General features: G+C 46.4%; 1 protein-coding gene across 1 annotated transcript; it reads right to left on the bottom strand.

Moving 5' to 3' along the window:
* Nucleotides 1-799: 799 nt before the first annotated feature.
* POLR1B (polymerase (RNA) I polypeptide B) lies at nt 800-22,143 on the bottom strand. Its single transcript, XM_014962509.1, has 15 exons — nt 22,002-22,143; nt 21,745-21,912; nt 18,596-18,742; nt 17,458-17,590; nt 15,648-15,784; nt 13,846-14,069; nt 12,022-12,193; nt 10,249-10,420; nt 8,612-8,893; nt 7,878-8,011; nt 7,136-7,306; nt 6,369-6,525; nt 4,579-4,775; nt 3,971-4,224; nt 800-1,682 (listed from the first exon to the last, which is right to left on the bottom strand). The coding sequence occupies exons 3-15, from the start codon at nt 18,668-18,670 to the stop codon at nt 800-802; spliced, it is 2,991 nt and encodes a 996-aa protein (XP_014817995.1). The 5' UTR covers nt 18,671-18,742; nt 21,745-21,912; nt 22,002-22,143.
* Nucleotides 22,144-22,154: the final 11 nt, after the last annotated feature.

The following is a 22,154-nucleotide window of genomic DNA, read 5'->3' as shown; positions in this document are numbered from 1 at the left end:
GCCACGGTGAGCATCCCACCCCCCGCCTTCCAGCGCTGCAGGAGGGCTGAGGTCCAGCCTGGAGAGCCCTTCTGCTTCTTCTTGCTGCTGCTTCGGCCAGAGATAAAAAAATAAAACACCAAAAAAAAATCATAATAAATTTCCAGGGGGGTGCTGCTCCACCCCCAAAGCACCAAACACACACACATCCCCCCGCCCAGGGACAGGCCTGGGGTCTCCGGGGGGGTCTAAGGCTGTGGCTTTGTGCAGTAGAATCTTGTGCCTCCTGCTCCTCCTCCTCCTTCTTCTTCTTCCTCTTCATGAGTTTTGAGGCACACGGAGCAAAATAAAGCCCACCAAAACGCGTCCAATCACTTCAGCACGTACCCATCATTAAGGCATGCGTTTTGCGAGGGTTTTTCTTCAAAAAACCAAAAATGTCTCTCCTATTTTTTCCCCCCCAACTCCGTCCTTCGTCATTTCCAGCATTCAACTCCATGCTGTTTCGTGACCTCTGCAGCCAACGCTCGGAGAACAAAGAACCCCCCCCTCCACCAGCCCGGTGCAGGCAGAGATGGGCATCTGCTTGATTTCCATAAATGCCACGTCCTCAAAATGGCTAGTGATCCTTTCGGGAACTTCCCACACCCATCCTCACCCCACAGCCCCCCCCCCTCTCCCTACAAACATCAAATTAAACCTTTGAAGAACCTGAGAACTGACCTAAACGCTTGAAACCCCGCGGTGAGGGGGCAAAAGGCAGAGCCCGGCGTGTGCTTCCTCCCTCCCAGCGGCGTTGTCCCCGCGCCCGAGGATGGAGCTACTCCACGTTGAGCTTGGTTTTTATGTTCATGGCTGCCAGCTCCGCCACGAAGTAACGGAAGACGTGGGGCACGGGGACGACCTCGATGGCGTCCACCTCGCTGCAGACAGAGCAGGAATACCTCCTGTTGGTGGTCAGGGAGGAGGAGTTGGGGGGTTTCTCCAGCACGGGAGACGTCATGCTGCCGCAGCTGGTGCAGACGTAGGCGATGGAGCCATCGGAGCAGTTGAAGAGGCGGTCTTGGAGCAAGAAGGAGGTGCCGTGGGCCAGCAGAGCATCACGCTCCATCTCGCCGAAGCGGATCCCACCTTCCACGTTCCTCCCTTTGACGGGCTGGTTGGTGACGGAGTCTCGGGGCCCCGTCGTCCTCACCTGGAACTTGTCGGAGACCATGTGGCGCAGGCGCTGGTAGTACACCACCCCCACGAAGATCTCCGCCTCCAGCTCCAGCCCGCTGATGCCACTGTACAGCTTCTCCGTCCCGAAGAAGTTGTAACCCGCGCTGACCAACGTCTCGCCAAAATACTTCAAGGCAGAGTTCTTCTCCGTGAAGGTGAAGGGAGTGGCGTCGTAGGAGACGCCGTGAAGCGCCGCCGACTTCCCTGCCATGCTCTCGATTAACATCCCGATGGTCATACGGGAGGGAAAGCCGTGAGGGTTGAAGAGGATGTCAGGAACCATCCCGTTCTCCGTGAAGGGCATATCCTCAACTGGCCAGAGCTGGCTCAGGATGCCTTTCTGGCCGTGGCGGCTGGCAAATTTGTCTCCCACCGTTGGATTTCGGGGCACCCTGACGGTGATGCAAGCCTTTTTGAACTTCCCAGTGCCCCGGTCGTTACTGCATAACCTGACGTTGTCTACAATGCCCACTTCCTTATTCCTGGGTGGGTGGAAAAACAATCACAGCAAAGGTGTCAGGCCTGCTAATGAGTTTCAGCCAGGAAGGGGAAACGAAGTGGGGGGGGGGGAAGCCAAACCACTTCGAAAGTCTCACAAAATGCCTTGGGACAGCTGGGGAACAACACCATTCCTGAAAAATACTGCCCAGTAGTGAGGGAAATCAGCCTGCTTAAGGATTAGGGCAAGGAAGCAAGGCAACGGCATCACGCAAGTGCCATTTGTTTACTCTTCCCAATGCTAGAAAACCAGCTACAGTTTTCAGGTGTTCAAGGTAACGTGCTGCCCCCGATTTCAAATAAAGATCATTTAAACCTGGTTCAGCCGTATCGCGCTTTATCTGACAGATGTGCATCCCAGCAGCCCCTCGCCCTACCCCCCGGTAAACTCACCCCCATCTTGGTGGGGTACCAAAATAAACAGCGGGGTTCGGCGGAAAGCAGAGGGGGAATTTCAGAGCAGAAAGGGAAGGAAGGTGCAGCGCGAGCCCAGAGGGATTTGCCAACAAGCACCTCATCCTGGGGGGGAGAACTGCTTCTCCAGATGAACCCCCAGCTTGATGTTCCACGTGCCGGTGTCTGCTGCGGCTTAAGTCTGTTGTTACAGAGCTGTCAAGCCCAAACTCCCCCCTTATTTGGGAGACAACAGCTAAATACATCTCGCCCACGTTAAGACAGGCTCACTTTTCTTCTTCTCCTTCGAAGTCCTAATGACCAAGTGTTTGCAGGCAGGCTGTACCTAAGTTCAGCTTCTCTTTCAAAGCCACCAGGGTCCAGGCAACCCGAAAGCAACCAAGGCATAGGCAATCACAAAAAAAAAATTAAGAAAAAAAAAAAAAGAAAACTCTGCTTCATAAACCTTTTCCAAGCTTATTCAACTTTTCCAGTCAAAGCCTCTGTCCTCCCTTCTCTTCTAAGCCATCCATAAGATCTAGTAGTGTGCGCAGTACTTATAGGGAGAATTTCCTCTTCAAGGCCCTGGATCCCTGGAGAAAACCGGGGGCAGGAGCCAACACCAACAACTGGAAATCTCAACTTTCTAAGAATTTGGACCAAGGATGAACAAAAGGTGAATGGCACGGAGGTAAAATGGCTCTCGGGATAAGGAACCTGAACTGAGGCTGGGCTGGCCTGAGAGAGCTGGGGGGAGCAGGAGCACCGGGTGGGAGAGCCAAGGAGGGCTCCACAAGCACCGAGCTTACAGATCCCCACTGCCACGTGCCCAGTCTCTTAGCCCTGCCCTATGACCAGGATGAGTACTTCTACAACTCCCCAGCAATCTCCTCAGTGCAGCTAAGGCACCATGGAGTAATAAACATCAGCTTTCCCAGTGAGGCCAGTTACTGTGTTACCCAAGTACTTCTCAAACCAATGCGCCTTCACAACAGGAGCGACTACACAGCGTTACCCTCATTCTGTCGATGCTGTAGAGAGACACAGGTAAGGCCTGAAGCTCTAAGGACAACTGGGAGTGCAGAATGCATTTAAATAAATAAATATATATATATATATTAGGTTTTGTCAATACATTTTGCATCCCTCTCCTCAAAGAATTCAGAGGATTTTAAGGGAAGCCTCAGCAGCCTTCTCTCTCCCAACTGAAGTTCAAAAATCTTACAAAACTTATCCCCGAAATATTTCAGGGGGATGGAGGAGTGTAGTTAACACATTTGATCTTCTAGCAGTTTGGAAGCTGTGATGTTAACAAAAATGCTCTTTGAACCCCTAATCCTGTAACGCCTTTGCTTACAAGGTTTTTCTGTCAAGTCTCTGGGACCAGGCACTTTGTTTTGGTTTTGTTTGGCGTTTCTTTGGGTTTTTTATACAGAACACCTTACGTGAGTCAATTAACCAAAAGCTACAGAAAACAACTGCAGGGGATGGGCAGAGGAACAGTCCTCGAGAGACGCTAAAGCTCTTTCTAAAGCTAAAGCTCTGCAAGCTCTTTCTTTTTACTGGTCTCAGATTCTCCTCCCGGGACAAGTCAGGCTCTGCAGCATACACCCCTGGGGCTTAGAGAAAAGCCAGGATACACGCCCGGGACAAGTCAGGCTCTGCAGCATACACTGGGGCTTAGAGAAAAGCCAGGATACACACATGGGAGTTACCCACAACATGAACTTCATGCTCGCTCTGTCATGACATGGACACTATCACGTGAGGAGAAAAGGGAACACCTGGAGGAAAAGACACTGCAGCTCAAGAGGGCCTGCTGCCCTCAGATTGCTCCCACATTGGGTGTGCGGAGCCAGGAGGGACACGCTGTACTTACGGATAGTACACAGTGGAGGTCTCCCCCGTGTTGAGGTTCATGAAGCTGTAGAAGGGGTCCCCAGGCTGTAGGATAGAGCCAACAAAAGGCAGTCCGTCGGCATCCAGCTTCTCCGTAACGTTGGGATCACCAGGCCTGATGCCAAACACCAAGTTTTCGCCTGCCCTGCTGGCTTTAAGGGAAAGGTCAATGCTCTCCACCTTGATAACGCTTCCATAGGCAAACCCTCTCTGCCAGGAAGATTTGTTCACGATCTAGAAAGAAGAAAAAAAGGCCTGTTAAAGACTTGCTAATAACTTCAAAGAAAGAAAGTGTTTCCATTCTGATCCAATGCTTACCTTTTTAACACTGCCTTCCTAGCCAAAGCCTCACAAGCAAGTCACTGTTCCAAAAAGCCCAAACCTTTTGTAATCCCAGTGTTTTTCAGTGCTGGAAGCCCACTGCCTTGCACAAGGGAGTTCAGCTCTCAGTACCTTTAGCATGACCTGCCCTAACAGAATCTGTGGACTGGCAGAAGCAGAAAATGGGCTCTTCTCAGCCAGGTACCACCTTTCTTCCCAGACCCCAACCCTGAAATCCCTTTAGAGGACAGCAGGATTTCTCCTTACCATTGCATCTTCCATGTCATAGCCACTGTAGGAGATGACAGCCACAATTGAATTGGTGCCGACGGGATAGCTGTCCATCCCATAATAGTCATACATGCTGGGCCGCACCAGAGGGCTCTGGGGAGTGTGAAGGTGGTACAGCTTGTTATCCGAGCGGTCCTTGTAGTTATAAACTGGAAACCCCATGGTTTGCTTTCCTAGAAAGAACAAAAGCAGGTTGGATTTATTCAGGATCAATTCAAAGTTGATCTGTGTTTCATCCTCCATGCGTCGTTAAGAAGAAAGCTGGAAATACTTGGAATTTAGAGGGGTTATCAATCTTAAAACCCTCAGAATTTAATAACTGCCCTAAGTCCAGTTATAAAAGTTTCTATGAATCACAACACTCAGTTCCTTTTGTAGCATTTCATAAGGACTATTTGCGATTTGGTGTCTTTTCTGCAGCTTCAAAATCTCCAATAAAGTTGGTGTGGGTTTTTTTTTTGTTTTTACTTTGTTGTTTGTCGGGGTTTTTTGTGGTTTTTGTTGTTGGGTTTTTTTTTTTCCTCTCCCCAGAGTTTCCCATAGTGAGGCACACCTTACATATTTCCAGGCCAAAAAGTGTTTGCTTCTGCAGCGTTAAGTATATTAGTAAAGAAAACAAGTTTTAAACATAGTTACCTCGGTACTTTCAGAAAAGTACGAAAAAGTGGTAGCAGTTTAAGGACATCTTTCTGATAATATTGTCAAAAATGTAATACTCTAACACTTCTATCGAGCTAATGAGACCTGCTCTCTTGAAGTACTTACGCACACACTTTCTCTTTCCTTTTTTTTTTTTTTTTTTTTAATAAGCTTTCTGCACATCACTTGCACCTCAGATCTTTGGAACCCCACAACATACCCCACCCAAACTTTTCAGACAACCAAATAAATCCATTTAAATCTTTGTCAAACAGTTGCCAGAACATCCCACACTGTTGCCACAGCACTGCATTACTCTCTCTCGACAGATGCCTACAGCCAGTGTCCTCTCAACAGCTGCAGCACCAAGACAACAGCAGGTGGCAAGGAAACCTCACCCCAACTGCTGTGGAGCATCTGCTGCAGCTACCTACCAGTGAGAAGTAGGTTAAACCTCCGTTGGTTGTGGGGATGGGAGGGCTGTTGGCAGCACAGTTGTCAAGACACTGACACCACCAAACAGCTGGGGCAGCCCCCTCCCCCCCTTCACTTCATCTACAGGAGGTCAAAATTAAGAAAAACACAACCAAAAAAAGTTGCTGAAGGCTTAAGGAAGGCAACGTGAGCGCAACAACTGGCCGCTGGAAGCCAGGACGATGATGATAAACTTGACTTCATTTACCACACTTGACTGCATTTACCCAGAATTTCTTTACTCCAGACAGAAATTCTTTGCTGTGAGGGTGGTGAGACACTGGAAGAGGTTGCCCAGAGAAGCTGTGGCTGCCCCATCCCTGGAGGGGTTCAAGGCCAGGCTGGATGGGGCTTGGAGCAACCTGGTCTGGTGGGAGGTGTGCCTGCCCAGGGCAGGGGGGTTGGAACTAGATGATCTTTAAGGTCCCTTCCAACTCTAACCATTCTATGATTCTACTTTGCCATGACAAAAATGGTTGTTAATCAGCTTCAATACTGAAACAACGCCATTATTTGGGAATGCAGGAAGACACACTGGAATAGACATGTGAGAGATTTTTTTCCAGGAAGACACACTGGAATAGACATGTGAGATTTTTTTCCCCCCTCTCCCTTGCTCAGGGACTTGCAGCATTAGCTACTACAGCACTTACCCATCTGGCACTGGTACATGTTTCGTGGACTTTGGTTGTGGTCAGAGAAGGGGATGAGGTTGGCCACGACGCTCAGAATGCTGTGAGGGAAGAGCTCCTGGTGAGTGGTCGTTCCGGGCACCACCTCTGACTCCAGCGAGGCCACGTTCATGAAGATCTGCAATCATCAAATTGGACAACATTCGTTTGCTCCTTTCTTTGCAAAACAAAGCTGCGGGTGATGTCTTTTTATCCATTTCAGTTTTAGCTGTGGTGGTGGGTCTCCACCTTGACCAGGTAGCAGGCAAGAGAAACGTCAGATGGTTGTTAAACCACCCATCACAATCACAGCAAGGAAAGCAAGCCTGGAAATACAAAACTGCAGCAACATGTCCTTCTTCCTTTCTCCCATTCTAATATGTTCCAAATGGGCAAGTTCCCTGGCAATCCACTGCTTGGCTGCCCGTGGGCAATTTGGAGAACATGATGTAAGACAGGATGAGACAGTACAGGCAAGACAGCTTTCTCACCTCAAAAGCTTCACAAAGTTAAAATCGAGAGAGATTTGAACATCTCAAAAAGATCCCTACAGTCCATCCAAGCCATTTACCAGAAACCAATTAGTAGGAGGTGAGAAAACCCTTTTGCCACCTCTTCTAGCTCTTCAACACAAGTTCCCTATGGCCCATCCTCAGCTGCTCTCACAAATAATTTTCTAAAACATCAGGTTTGATGCTGGGTACCTCTGTAATAGTCAGTGCTTTATAAAGGAAATATGGAAAGCCCACCTGTTCCAGAGTACCAATCCATTCATTCCTTCCATAGAATAGGTTTTTGACAGGGCGAACCATCCGGCAAGGGGTAGTGAAAATGAACAACCCAGGATACAGACTGGGTTTTCCAGTCATTGGGATAAGGACCACTTCTGCCCGTGCAGGGAATCTCTTCTCTTGTGTTATCTGTTTGTGCAAAGAAATACCAATTTAGAAACACAACACCCATTTAGTTAAGCTGCATCCAACAGGCTACACAATGAAAATGCCCACCACGGGTGTATATAGAATGGTGGAGAAAAGATTTTGAAAAAATACTTCTAGAAAAATCTCCATTAAGAAAAAGACAGAATATGCTTATCTTACCCTTTTCAAGAAAGAAAAAAAAAAAGTTCTTCTAAAAATGATGACTTCATAAACAGACCGAACATATGGACATAAAAGAAGAAAAACAGAAAAGCCCACTCCAACACTCACATACAGAAGCACAGAATGATATGGGGCTGGAAGAGACCTCTGGAGACCATCTAGTCCAACCCCCCTACCAGAGCATGTCCACCTAGAGCAGGTTGCACAGGAACGTGTCCAGGCAGGTTTTGAATATACAGCCAAAAATAACTTATTGGGTCAGATGTAAAAAAAAAAAAAAATAAAATGGAGGTTTAGACATGTTTGGAACTTTTTTTTTTTTTCCCCCCCACTTTTGACCACTGCATATTGAGGATGCTCAGCTAAGAAACATTATAAACAGGACAACCTTGAAACGGCGGAGGGTTTCTGCGATCTCAGGAGCCAGGTCCCACTCCACCCAGCCCACCACAGAACCATCCAGCACGACTCTGCAACACTCCGCGTAAGGCTTGCTCGGTGTGGCATCAATGGGGGTGACACCTGTGAGAAGGTGGGGGGGGTGGGGGTGGTGGAAGGAACAGCCGAAAAAGCAAACAAAACACACAAGTTATTTCTGCAGGAAGCCTCAATCCACACCAAAAAGCTTTCCGAGACAACAAAAAAATTCAGTTCTACAGGGCAAAGCTGTAGATCACTTAATGGAAAATGTAAGATATGCACAACTAAGAATGCCATTCCCCTCCCAATTTTTCTGACCAAACTAAGGATTCCTGTTGAATCCTGCGCTTGAATTAAAGTCACTGGCAGCATTAGAAAGTCACTGCTTCGTCCAATTTCTTAGTGCTTGTGCTGTGCAATTCCCTGTGCTTAAGTGAACACCTTCACTCTACAGCAAACGGCGAAGAGCCTTTTACATTGAACTTTACTGCCTCCAAAAGGCTGACGCCCCTGTATAAACAACCTGCTGCTTACCACGGAGCAGAAGCACAGCAAGTACAGGTGTAACTTGATTTCACCTTCTCAGGTTAGCAGCGTCCAGTGATGGTTATCTGGAGAAGCTTTCCCAGATACAGGTTTGCAGGACAGAAAGGTAAAAAAAGGAAGAGCACTTCCTTAAACAATCAAGCCAGTAAAACATACCCAGGGAACACAGCAAAGGGGGAATGTCTCTCACGGGCACCATCTCCGTCACTATTTCACACACAGCAGTCATGTGGTTCATCAGACCACAGGGTTCTCCATCTGGGGTGTCCACGGGGCACAGGAACCCCCAGGACTCGGGCAGCAGCTTGCGGACGGTTGTAGTTCTCATCTGGGAAAACGCTGCCCCTCTGTGCACGCAGCGGAAGTGGGAAAGGTAGCGGATGAAGTTCAGCTTGTCTCCCACCACGCACAGACCACTGTCCTGTAACATGCCCAGGCCTTGGGAACAACAACAACAACAACAAAATAATCAAGATTTATGTCAGGACACCATCCAGCTTTAACAAATCGAGTATGATGTTACAATCCAGTTTCTTACTTTTCACTGACGAGCCCTACAGGATCCCAGCAGCACAAGGCGCATGTGCTGTTGCCTGTGCACAGACAACTCTGAGACTCTACATTCCAAGCTACTGCTTAAAATCCAACCCCTTTTAGAAACACGCGAAAGTCACTCCCAGTGAAGTGACTTGGGGATTTTCAGCTGGTACTTTTTACTGAAATTCTGTGGTCTTCTCATCTGACTTCATTTTCTAGTGGGCATTCCGTTACAACATCACCACACCAGACACTTCAGGGAAGCACAAGGTAAATTTGAAATACACGTTAGCGAAGCAGTTTCTCTCCATTTAAGCTCACATGACCAACGGGGCAGTCCTGATAAACAAACGTCCCTTCTCTGAAGAAATAAGCTTTGGGAAACCAAACCTAAATACGGTTACTGTTTTGGACAATTCTAAATTTAGTTTCAACTGTTTATATGAGTAGAGGCTTTGTTTTAATAACTGACCAGTTCTATACATGCATAAAGTTTATGCTTGATGAGAAATCTTGCCTTTTTCCTCAACTATTCCTTTTCCTCAAACCACGTTCATTAATTCAGTTACAGTGTACAATGCCTGCACACAAGCAGTTGCTTTCAGTTAAGAGCTCGGTTTTATGTTGTTTCTCATTCTGTTCAGCAGGGGGTGAAAAAAAAGGCTTCTTAAGCCTGAAGATTTACCGGTTTTAGATCGCAGGTTACCAGTTGCAAGAAGATATTCAAATGGCTTGGTAAGGTCTGTTGCCAGGCTGAATGCCTTCACCAAGCTGTCTGCATTTATGTTGATATCTGCCTTTTCTGCTCTTTTCTCCAAAACGAACTTAACGGACTGCAACCAGCTTTCGAGCCTCTCCTAGGGTTTAAAAGCGAGAGTTTTAAGTTTAAAAACAGGAAGAGAAAGGCTCAAATTAGAACTTCACATCAGCTGCAAGTGCTACAGAAATCCTCCGAGACCAGCAGGATGGACAAGTTTTAGTGAACTGACAGTTTTCCAGCTGTATTTCCCACACGGACTTCATTTTATCAGGTGGTATCAGGCCAACTGACCTGCAAGGAGAATACCCATCCAACAAGCTTAGTGACCACTTCCATCCAGACCGGTGATGAGTCTGGCAAACAATAACTGAATTTCATAAAGAACAAACAAAACCCAAGGCAGAAATAGTACCTATAAGCCGACCACAAGACTAACTCCACTGATTAGTTTTTTTTAGGGGGTGAAAAAAAAGGCTTCTTAAGCCTGAAGATTTACCGGTTTTAGATCGCAGGTTACCAGTTGCAAGAAGATATTCAAATGGCTTGGTAAGGTCTGTTGCCAGGCTGAATGCCTTCACCAAGCTGTCTGCATTTATGTTGATATCTGCCTTTTCTGCTCTTTTCTCCAAAACGAACTTAACGGACTGCAACCAGCTTTCGAGCCTCTCCTAGGGTTTAAAAGCGAGAGTTTTAAGTTTAAAAACAGGAAGAGAAAGGCTCAAATTAGAACTTCACATCAGCTGCAAGTGCTACAGAAATCCTCCGAGACCAGCAGGATGGACAAGTTTTAGTGAACTGACAGTTTTCCAGCTGTATTTCCCACACGGACTTCGTTTTATCAGGTGGTATCAGGCCAACTGACCTGCAAGGAGAATACCCATCCAACAAGCTTAGTGACCACTTCCATCCAGACCGGTGATGAGTCTGGCAAACAATAACTGAATTTCATAAAGAACAAACAAAACCCAAGGCAGAAATAGTACCTATAAGCCGACCACAAGACTAACTCCACTGATTAGTCTGCTAAATACAAAGTAAAACCACAATAATGTAGCCTGTTTAGACACCAAAACTTGAAGGCTGTGGACACACGGTATTTAAATGTTGCCGAGACAATCTGAGACAGTGGACTAGATGTTCATGTTAATTGCAATTTTATCGCTGCTGTGATCTTAGATACTACATAAAAATGGGAGAAAGGACATAAGACACCCAATAATGCTTTGAACTCTCAGTAAAAATCCACTGTTTACACCCACACTGTGTTTACTATATGCTCTGGTCTATTTAGGAATTCTCTGTGAACTCAGTCACTCTCCTGCTGATCTGACAGGGCCAGGCAGGAAAGCAACCCCTTCTGGTTCCTGGTTCCACAGAGCACTGAAATGCTTCACAGGACTCACTTTTTATGTTATTTCTTAAACTCACTGAAACCACTTAAAACACAGAGAGGTTTTAGTAGTCTTTCAATGAAACAACGCTAATGAAAATTTTGGCTAAAATGGAAAAGGTTAAAAAAAAAGTTATCTAATAACTCAGGGAAGTATCTTTACTTGGGGATGGGAACTACTGTTCCACAATGATTTTCATGGGATAGTCAAGCTTCTGAACATGAATACTTCCCTCCTGGCATCCTAAAAATAAGGAATCCCTAGAAATAAACTGAATTCACACTGAATTGGAATAGATTAGAGAACTGCATTTTTACATCACCACTAATAACTCTGTAAGTCAGGCGTGTCATCAAATTCCTGATCCATAAAGGAATTTAGAGATGGGAGAGCGATGACAATTTCACAAATCATCACTTTTGGAAGATGGAGGGGAGGCAGTTATTTTCTTGCACATTTGCCATGTGAATCAGCAGCAACACCACAGGAAGGCAGACCTTTACCACTCCTGTATGAACTGATACAACAGAAATATGACGTTTCAAAACCCTCTTCAAACACCAGAAGGATTGTATTTTTCCTTCCTCAGACTCCCACCTTGAATGGGGTGCCTCCATTTGCTCTGGAAGCCCATGAAGCTCTCTATTCCAGGTTTTCTACAGGAGTTCTTGTTTTTAGCATACTTAGTACCCTATACTGAGACAGCCAAGCCTTCCTTAACTCCAGTGCCTACTGGAGCTACACTACACTTTGTAGCACATCCAGACTCCCCGCTCTTCGCTCTGGCTCCTGCACTTTTCCTGTCCCCACCACGGTCACCGTGGGGTCTGGACTGGACGATCATTCCATTCACAGGCTTAAACCCCTTAAGACCTTACCTTTAAGAACATAAGGAAAAGTTGTCCCGGGGTAAGCACTTCCTGATTCATCAGACTGTCTGGATTATCCTCCATGCACTCCCCTTTGGCAAAAGCATACAGCTTCTGGGTCATCATACAGAGCAGGTAGAACTTTTCTGTTCTGTTTGTCAGGTGTATGCAGATACACTTGCTGGAGGAAGAGAAAGAAGGAGGACAACTAGCACCATCTCTTCATATTAGCTGTTCGTCAAGTTTCTCCTAAATTTCACAAACCAAATTTTTTTTTTTTTTGCTAAAAAGCCTAATAAGGTACAAACTTTTCCATCTGCCATGACAATTCTAAGAAGTAATAATTAAAAAACTCCAGGGACCGAGATGAAAAATTATCAACTTATCTTTGTATGGGGCTAGTCTTGTTAAGGATAAACCTGGTTGATGAGATGAAGGTGAACCTTGTGAAAGATTGATTTTTACACACTCCCATGTAAGTACAGTTTACATAAACAGACACTTGACACAGGACTAGATGAGGTTTGTGGGTTAAAGTAGCTATGACACCATATACAGGCACACATCCACACACACACACTCCACCCCAAATCAAGAACTAGAAACTAGCAGCGAATCACAAAACATTTCTGTTAACACCATCACTGTCCTGCCACAGAAAGTCCCAATCCCCACTGCTACCAACCCACGTGGGGAAAACTGTGGGCTGAACAACACTCTGGCGTAAGCAAAAAGGGGAGCCACACCTAATTCCCACTAAAGCTGGATCGACTGCTTTCCCAGACACTCGAGATGAGGATTTTTTCCAGCTTTTCACTTCTGCTCCACGTTGCCCTCTCCTGAAGCCTTCGCAACTCCACCACAAAGCAAGACAAAACTCTGAAGGCAGGTTCTGTCCAGGTAAGCTACAGTTCCAGCACTCTTACATACGAGGTACATCCCAATTAATGTTTTCACTATTCATCTTCTTCTCTCTCCTCAGCTGAAGCTAATCCTATCAGAGGAAAACAAACAAACCGACCACCTACCAAGAATATTTATAAATAAGAAAATCAGCGTAATTTCAACTTTCTTGAGATTACCCACTCACGTTTCTCAGCACAAAATTCTGTGCTTCCAGCTGGTCTATGGACTTGTAAGTGCCCCTTTGAGGCACCTGCAGGCTGCCTTCATGTTTCCAGCCACCTGACCACCCCCTATTCAGAAGTAGTAAAGGACCTGGGCATCCCAAGTGATCCTTTTCATGTGCTAAAACACCCTGAAGGGCAATACCTACTTTACCAGAAAAATAAATTATTTAGTTGAGTGTCTGTCACAGTGAAAGTCTCAAAGCCAGCTCTTCCGTTCCTTTCCAACTTATTCCATGGAAGAAGCAAGATTTTAAAGCATGTAATTTCTACCATTTAAAAGAATAAACATGTATCTCATCATAGCTGCCGATGACTGTGTGAAACTGACGAAGTGCCACAAATTGCAGTATTTCTGCTCAACAAGCAGAGCCTTGAACAATCACAGAACTTGCTTTAACCTTTATCTTCAATATTTATGTTTTACATCAAACACATCAGAACTTAAATAACAGCCGATACTCTTTCCTGAAACCATTTTGGGGATACTTGTGTCAATCCATGAAAATGCGTATTTCTGAACACCGCAAACACGGGATTATCCTAATATCCTGGAGTGCCAACAAAAAACTGGCCACTGCTGTTTTATAAATGCGTGTGAAAATCATAACAAAGCGTGATGCAATGTGGCAGAGTACTCTTACATCTGCCTAAATTTCCATGCAATTACGTTGCAGCGCACGCTCCTACATGCACACATACATACTTCAGAATGAAATCCGCAGCCTGCTCGTTGCTGTACCACTCAGGAAGGTTCAGTTTGATTCTGAAGCTCTTTCCCAGGTATTCGAGGACGTTTTGCTGGGTCAAACAGCCCGCATCCACGACCGCTCTCATCATCTCGGTAACGCAGTTGACATAAAAGGTGTCCTCTTCCTTTCCTTTGACCAACTCTTCAAAAATCTGGTAGTCTGGGAAATTAACTAATGCCTGAAAGACAGAAGCGTATCAGATCAGAAAAACAAACTCATAGCAATACCTGCCCATAAAATAAAGCATAAGAACTAGGGCACCTCACTGATTTAGGTCTCAGTCCTCTGGAAATACCCTTTCACCATGCAAACTGAAAAATACTGTGGGGTTGAGGTGCTTAGAGGGTAATGCAGGGGATATTCACACCCTGATGGTGATCACAAGTACTCACAAGCCAGATCCTTGTCAAAAATCAAACTTGCACCCTATAAATTGACAGGCTTCTCTTGTTTAGGTATGATTTACTACGGTCTTTACAGAATGAGCTCACTTAGAAACATGAATTTAATTCACCACTGTCTCAAGCTGTTACTCATTCTTGTGCAAATCAAAAGACAATTTAGCCTTTTGATGAAGGCTATTAGAACGAATTCACTGTAGTTTCAACACTTCATATGCTAAAAGCTCCCACTTAAATCCAACTGTTCTTAGCTCTTGGTGTTATAACAGTTTCCTAGTTGTTTCTTTACATCAGGGTTAAGCAAATGTTGTCCACCTACGACTTCTGTGTTTACTGACAAATGTGCCTCACCTTTAAGTAAGCTCCTTGTTCATCACATTTAAGTAAGCTTCAGAAAATTCAGGAAAATTGAAGGCTGCATGAAAAAGACACTGAGGCAAGTTTCTTTATAGAAGAGGGCAATGTAAGCTCAGTTCTGCTGCTTGGTAATCAAGATATACATAATTTGGAAGCAGCCAGAGCACATGCTACCTCTTGTCCAACAGAGGAGAGCACTGGGATGATTACACAGCAAGAAGAAACCAGAATTACAGCCAGAACAGAAGAGCAGTGGGGCTGCAGCAGCAGCAATCTGCCACAGTGGGACCTGGATGGGCACCAGGAAACCAGTACAGAATCCAGCTTGACGGATGCGGAGCAGGGGGAATGCAAACCCATAAAAAGTGCCTACTTATAGAAGAATCTGAACTTCAAAAAACACAGCCTGCTTATCCAGAGATCTCATGAGCTACCAGAAAGTCAGTACAATTCCTTTGCACATTTAAAAAGTCTTGGCTCAAGTAAAACTTTTGCCAGCTATCCAAAGAACAGTTTACATCCATCAAATGTGCTCAAATAGATCCTTCACTGCTTCCAGTTCCAATCAGAAACAGCACTACATTTTTCTCCTTGAAAAAAAAAAAAAAAAAAATCCAGCTCACTGCTTTGCTTTTAGATGGGACAACCTTCTTTAATGATTAAAGCTGTTCACTCACTGAACGCTCAGCTGTCATTCTGTTTTAAAAAGATTCCTGAGATCTTTCACAATAGGTGGCAAACTCTTAACACCCTCCAAGAGCTATTCATCCAGAGCCACGAAACCCTTGTCTAACTCTCCTCTCCTCTCTTGACCCTGCACATGCTTCCTCTGCTGCAGCCAAGTGTTACATTACAGGCGTAGGCTCGGTTCTTCAGCCAGCATAGGAAGGATGACTGAAACCCCTCGATAATTAGCTTATTCTCATTACCTAAATAAAAATGCCTAGCAAAATTTCTGTGTTTATTCAACACAGAGAGCATGAGCATTAGCTGCTTACCTTCAGAGCAAATCCCAAGGGAAGGAAGAATAACTCTTTCTGAAAAATGAAATTCACCATGACACACCCATTTTCCAAGTAGTGAAGGTTCATATTTATTGCAGCGTGCTCTTCCTTAACACAGTGCATCACTACTCCTGCAAGGTTGCACACAAGCAAAGACCAATGTGAGGTGTATAAAACCAACTGGCTGCATTGCTGTGAGACGTCCAAGCAGGTGTGAGACAATTCACGAGAGAAACTTCGGTACTTCATGGCTTGAACACGAGGCAGATCCCCAATTTTAGCATCAATCTCCCACTCCAATTAAATACAGCAGTTCTTAGTGGACAAATCATGCAATCACACAATGGGCAGAATTGGAAGGAACCTTAAAGATCATCCAGTTCCAACCCCCCTGCCCTGGGCAGGGACACCTCCCACCAGACCAGGTTGCTCCAAGCCCCATCCAGCCTGGCCTTGAACCCCTCCAGGGATGGGGCAGCCACAGCTTCTCTGGGCAACCTCTTCCAGTGCCTCACCACCCTCACAGCAAAGAATTTCTTTCTAGTATCTATCTATTCAGCCTGGAGAAGAGAAGGCTCCAGGGAGACCTCATTGCAGCCTACCAATATCTGAAGGGAGCTCTAGGAGAGCTGAGGAGGGACTCTTTGTCAGGAAGTGCAGTGACAGGACAAGGGATAATGGTTTTAAATTGGAAGAGGGGAGATTTAGATTAGATCTTAGGAAGAACACCTCTCTCAGCCTGTCCTCACAGCAGAGGTGCTCCAGCCCTCTGTTCATTTTCAGGAACCTCCACTGGACTGGTTTCCAACAGGTCTAAGTCCTTCCTGTGCGGAGGACTCCAGAGCTGGATGCAGAGCTTCAGGTGGGGTCTCACGAGAGCAGAGAAGCAGAATCACCTCCCTGGCCCTGCTGGCCACACTTCTCTTGACGCAGCCCAGAATGTGGTTGGCTCAGTTGCCAGCACTTGCTGAGAGGCTTGGAAGGCGCGTTCAGTTTTTGAGAAAAGGACAGCCCCAGGCCTCAACTACTGCCTGTAACCTTAGGTTGTAAGATACAGCAGCACACAGGTACTCTCCCTAATTGCACTCTAGGTCAAGTTTTCGCATCTCTGGATTCAGGTGGCACCGCTGAAGGGGTGTTTCCTGGTCCTGCCCCATCCTATCCACTGCAGAACAAAGAAAAATAAAACAAACGGGACCATTTTAACTGGCACTGCCTCAAAATTAATTAATGTGGAATTACAGTGTGTGCTCGAGCACACTGTATGTGTGTCCAGTCAAACCAGGGTGTCCACTGTATGTGGTCCAGTCAAACCAGCAGCTGGTAACACCTGAGTTTAAAATGGTGACTTATATCATCAAAACTTCAACTTGTTTTACTGCGTATACATGACCAAGCCACGGGACAACCAAAATTCTAGTTAATCTGCTTCACGTATATTAAATCTGCCATCCAAAAGTAAGAAAACCCAAACTCAATGACACAGGTTCGGCAATTTACACTGATGTCTACTGATGGTAGGGTCTCAGTTACACCTTCCACATAACAAAAAGTTATATGTACTGCAAAGCCTGGAATAAAATCCCCTCTCTCAGCGTGGGGGGCTCAGACAGCTCCCACAAGGCCAGCATCTGCCTCATCCTTGTCCCCTTATGGTGGTGTTGACCCTTTATTTTTATGCGCAGTAAAAAATATAAAGATTATACTAGAGCCACAAACTACTAAAACAAACTACTGAAAGTCAGCTATAGATGCTCACTCCTGTTCGTCCTCTAGCAGGATGCTGCAGGAAACTACAGCTTACCGTACTCTGTGAAGCCAGGGCCTCTGTTTTTCCATTTATGTCTTGTCATTGCAAGAGGGAAATTTCGCCTGGGCATTATCAGCATCCTAATAACTTTTTCTAAGCCGTTAATTATGAAGTAGCCTCCCATTTCCTGGCAGAAGAAGAAAAATCATTTTAATGTGCTTAGAAATTCATAATCCAGCATTTTAAGACAAACACACCTGTATTATATGCCTGTTACAAAAGAAATTTAATGTTTTAACTACAGAACACGTAGCAAGACGTCTATTTCAGCACTGCATTTGGCAAGCCTGCACTCCTTGTCAGTGACTATTAAATCTAAATGTAGCATACAGTGCAAGGAAAGGGATGCACATTCCACAATTTAAAGGAAGAAAGAAAAAAAGCAACAAACTAACCAAAAAAGAAACCTCTGTGTGATCCACTGAACGGCTCTGAAGAGCTGACAATTATTTTTTTTTTAATAAATACTCTTAAGTTCTCATTTTGAGTTTATAAACCAGAGGGATCTCAGTGTAGAAAATCTCTTTCTGATCACATACAAGTTTAAAACTGAGAAATTTATAGCTGCCCCAACAGTATGCCATTAAACATAAATTGTTTCAGCAGTAATACTAAGAATAAATGTACAAGCAACATACTAGAGGGGGGCAGCAACAGTACACCACTGTAGATTTTCTTTCATAGCTTGCTCACTCTTTTTGTGCGTGCAAAATACGGCACTAAATAATTCTGTATTCAGTCCCCCACAGCCAACACGCTGCCGGGGAAACAAGGAAAAAGCTGCAGAGACAACTGAGAATTAGACTGTCCCTTTCAATGCCTGTTCTCCAAATCTTTGACTCCACAGAGGCCCACTCACAGCTACATAGCCTGCTGCTACATAGCAGCTGAGAAGGTGTATACTGGAATCCTAAGTATCTCCACCAAACAGAACCCTGTCTTCAAAAAGACAGCTCTGAATGCAAATTTTTCAAGATGCTGTATAGAACCACCGTAAGTAGGTTACAATCAGAAAAAATAGCATGTCAAACCTGAAATAAAATATAAATGCTCAAGTTCTGTAAAGAGAAGTTGGCCTGGGAGACTGCTCGTGTAAAATGCAGATTTTCCTGACTCACAAAATCCCCATTACCTCTTCCTCCTTGTGGTGCTGCATGAGCTCTTTTGGAGAAAGATTATAGAGGTTGCACAACTTGGACTTCACCATGATTGGAATATACCCGAGGGGCTGTTTAATAGTCCCTTGTGGCACGTCATTCACTGACCAGCTGATGTCAGCCTAAAACGACACAACGCAAACAGTGAGCAAATTAAGCCGCCCTTTTAATCTTTCCTGCTTTATTAACTGTACATTTAACATAACCACAATCTGTTTGTTATAACAAAGTTCTATCACTGTAAAATTGTCATAATGACAATAAAGAGCAGAACTAGTAGGGACGTGCATAAAGATTACCCCATGGAAACCAGTCAATGTGGGTTTACAGAATAAAATCATACAAGTCCAGAACCAGGTCAAGAAGCTGCTAGTAGAGTGAAAAAAGTTGACACAACCTACTTTCCCTTTCAGGACCTTCAACAGAGCAGCCTCAATAAAAGAGACAGCCACAGGATATGAAAGGAATCCTCAGGAGTTAAGAGAAAATGTAGAAGAAAACAGAAACTGCTCAATGAAAGGACTCCCACACTACAAGCCTGCAGAGACCACTCCTAAGTCTCATACATGGTCACCAGTGATCTCAAAAGCGAGAAAGAAAAGCAGGTGTGAAGGAAAATAATCTATTTACAACAAGATCTGGCAGTGGGTCTACAGAAGGACCCCTTCAGCATAAGAAACAAGGTGATCAAACGCACTGTGGAAGCAAACAAACCCTAACTTTATATGCAGAATGAGGGGTTTTAAAAGAGCTGCTGCTGTGCAGGAGAAAAACACTGGTACTGCAATACAAAACCATCGGTTCAACACCTGGCAACATTTAAGAGTAAATTGAGTCTTGGGAATTACTCAAGGAATCATATGGGGTTGGAAAGGACCTCTGGAGATCATCTAGTCCAACCCTCCTGCCAAAGCAGGGCCACCCAGAGCAGGTTGCACAGAAACGTGTCCAGGAGCGGGTATGAATGTCTCCAGAGAAGGAGACTCCACCACCTCCCTGGGCAGCCTCTGCCAGGGCTCTGCCACCCTCCCAGGAAAGAAGTTCCTCCTCATCTTTAGGTGGAACTTCTTCTGTTCAAGTTGGTGCCCATTTCCTCTTGTCCTGTCCCTGGGCACCACTGAAAAAAGACCTGCCCCATCCTCCTGACACCCTCCCTTTAAGTATTTATAAGCATTGATCAGATCCCCCCTCAGCCTTCTCTTCTCCAGACTAAAAAGCCCCAAGTCCCTCAGCCTCTCCTCGTAAGGGAAATGCTCCAGGCCCCTCATCATCTTAATATAAATAGCATGTCAAACCTGAAATAAAATATAAATGCTCAAGTTCTGTAAAGAGAAGTTGGCCTGGGAGACTGCTCGTGTAAAATGCAGATTTTCCTGACTCACAAAATCCCCATTACCTCTTCCTCCTTGTGGTGCTGCATGAGCTGTTTTGGAGAAAGATTATAGAGGACAAAAACCAAAAATAAATATATAATTAAACACACAAACGTGGGGAAAAAAAAAAAAAAAGATGGGAAATAATTCAGGTATGAAAAATAAAAGCATCTCTAGCTCAGGAAAATCTAAGAGCCCCTGGGAAAACGGCTGTGCACAATCCGCAACTGTGCCACTGTCGCGTTCAGATAAGATATTGCACATACAGTCGCTCCTATCACTGTAAATTGTAGTGCTTTGGACAAATAAAATAAAAATAAAATTGCCAGCAAGCAATCCTTTGCACCAGGTGCCTCACGCAAACGCACAGCTCAGGCACAATGACACAATTTTAATGGAAAACATCAACGGCTGTGCAATCCTTTCACAGTGCAAAGGAAAATATGTGCTGAGGGTGCTTCTCTGGGCAAATTTCAGAGCAACTCTGAAAAACGATGAACATATTAAGTGAACAAGAGGGATTTATAACTCTGGACTTGTACATGGGAGAAACATGGCTCTTGAAACCTGGATTCCTGCAGAAAGAAGGTTTGGATTGTCACGTTCTCCAGGATGGGTCACACCAACCCCCTGCAGCGCTCCAGGCTGGGGGCAGAGTGGCTGGAGCTGCCTGGCAGAAAAGGACCTGGGGGTGTTGGTGGCCTGTGGGCTGAACAGGAGCCAGCAGTGTGCCCAAGGTGGCCAAGAAGGCCAACAGCATCCTGGCCTGGGTCAGGAACAGTGCGGGGAGTAGGACTCAAGAAGTGACTGTCCCCCTGTACTGGGCACTGGTGAGGCCCCACCTCGAGGGCTGTGTCCAGTTTTGGGCCCCCTACCACAAAAAAGACATTGAGGTGCTGGAGCAGGTCCAGAGAAGGGCAACGGAGCTGGTGAGGGGTCTGGAGAACAAGTCTTGTGAGGAGAGGCTGAGGGAGCTGGGGTTATTCAGCCTGGAGAAGAGGAGGCTGAGGGGAGACCTTATTGCTCTCTACAACTCCCTGAAAGGAGGGTGTAGGGAGGTGGGGGTCAGTTCTTCTCCCAAGTCACAGGCGATGGGACAAGAGGAAATGGCCTCCCTCACCAGGGGAGGCTCAGGTTGGATATTAGGAAAAATTTTTCCACAGAAAGGGTTCTCAGACATTGGAATGGGCTGCCCAGGGAAGGGGTTGAGGCACCATCCCTGGAGGTGTTCAAAAGACGGGTTGACATGGTGCTGGGGGACATGGTTTAGTGATGGGTTGTTGGCTTTGTTCTTTTGGGTTGTTTTTTTTTAAATCAGAGTTAGGTTGATGGTTGGACTAGATGATCTTAAAGGTCCCTTCCATCCTAGAAGCTTCTATGACACCGGTCTCCCTCAGAAGCAGCTGGCTGACGGCAAGGCCAACTTGACAGCCCAGCAAAGACCTCCCCCCACACACAGAGCTCGGCCCCGGTGGCACAGAGGGCAGTGGAGACCCCGGGAGGGGGGTGGATGCCTCTGAGGGAAGGTTTCGGGGAGCTCCCACCTCACCCACAGCCGAGACTCCAGGTGGGACGAGGTCCTGAGAGACACCCCACCACCCCCCGAGGCTGGTTGAAGCGGGGACAGGGAGGGGGTTAGAGTAGAGGACACCGAAACGGGTGAGGCTGGCTTGGCACCCCACGGCGACGATGAGCCTGCAAAAGGGGGAGGTGTGGGTGTGGGAAGGGGGAGCAGGCGGAGGGATACTTACGGCGATCCTGCCGCGGTAGGTGCTGCGCAGGCCGCGGCACTCGGCGGGGAAAACCCTCCGCTCCTGACACACCGTCCCGGCCGGCACGGCGGGGGGGGAAATGGACACCCCCACCACCGCCAGCGACACCCGGCTCTCCTTCAGCTTCAGCTCCACCGGCGACAGGTCCTGCAACGGCACCGAGTGAGGCCCGGCGGGAGGGAACGAACCCGAAAACACCCCCAAACACCCTCCCGTTTCCCCCGCGGCCCCCAGACCTGCACGGCGCGGTAGACCCCCTCGCTAACGGCGTAGTTGAAGGACTCGATGTGGGCTGCCGTCAAGTCTCGCCGGGCCGCGCCGCGCCCCGGCGGCCGCAGCCGGTGGGGGTCCCCGCCGCCACCACCGCTACCGCGACCCGCCATGCCCGG

This window comes from Calidris pugnax, unplaced genomic scaffold, assembly GCF_001431845.1.
Source record: "Calidris pugnax isolate Ruff unplaced genomic scaffold, ASM143184v1 scaffold147, whole genome shotgun sequence".
Taxonomy (NCBI): Eukaryota; Metazoa; Chordata; class Aves; order Charadriiformes; family Scolopacidae; genus Calidris; species Calidris pugnax.
Note: the sequence above shows the minus strand (reverse complement) of the source record. Positions and strands in the feature narration are given on the sequence as shown.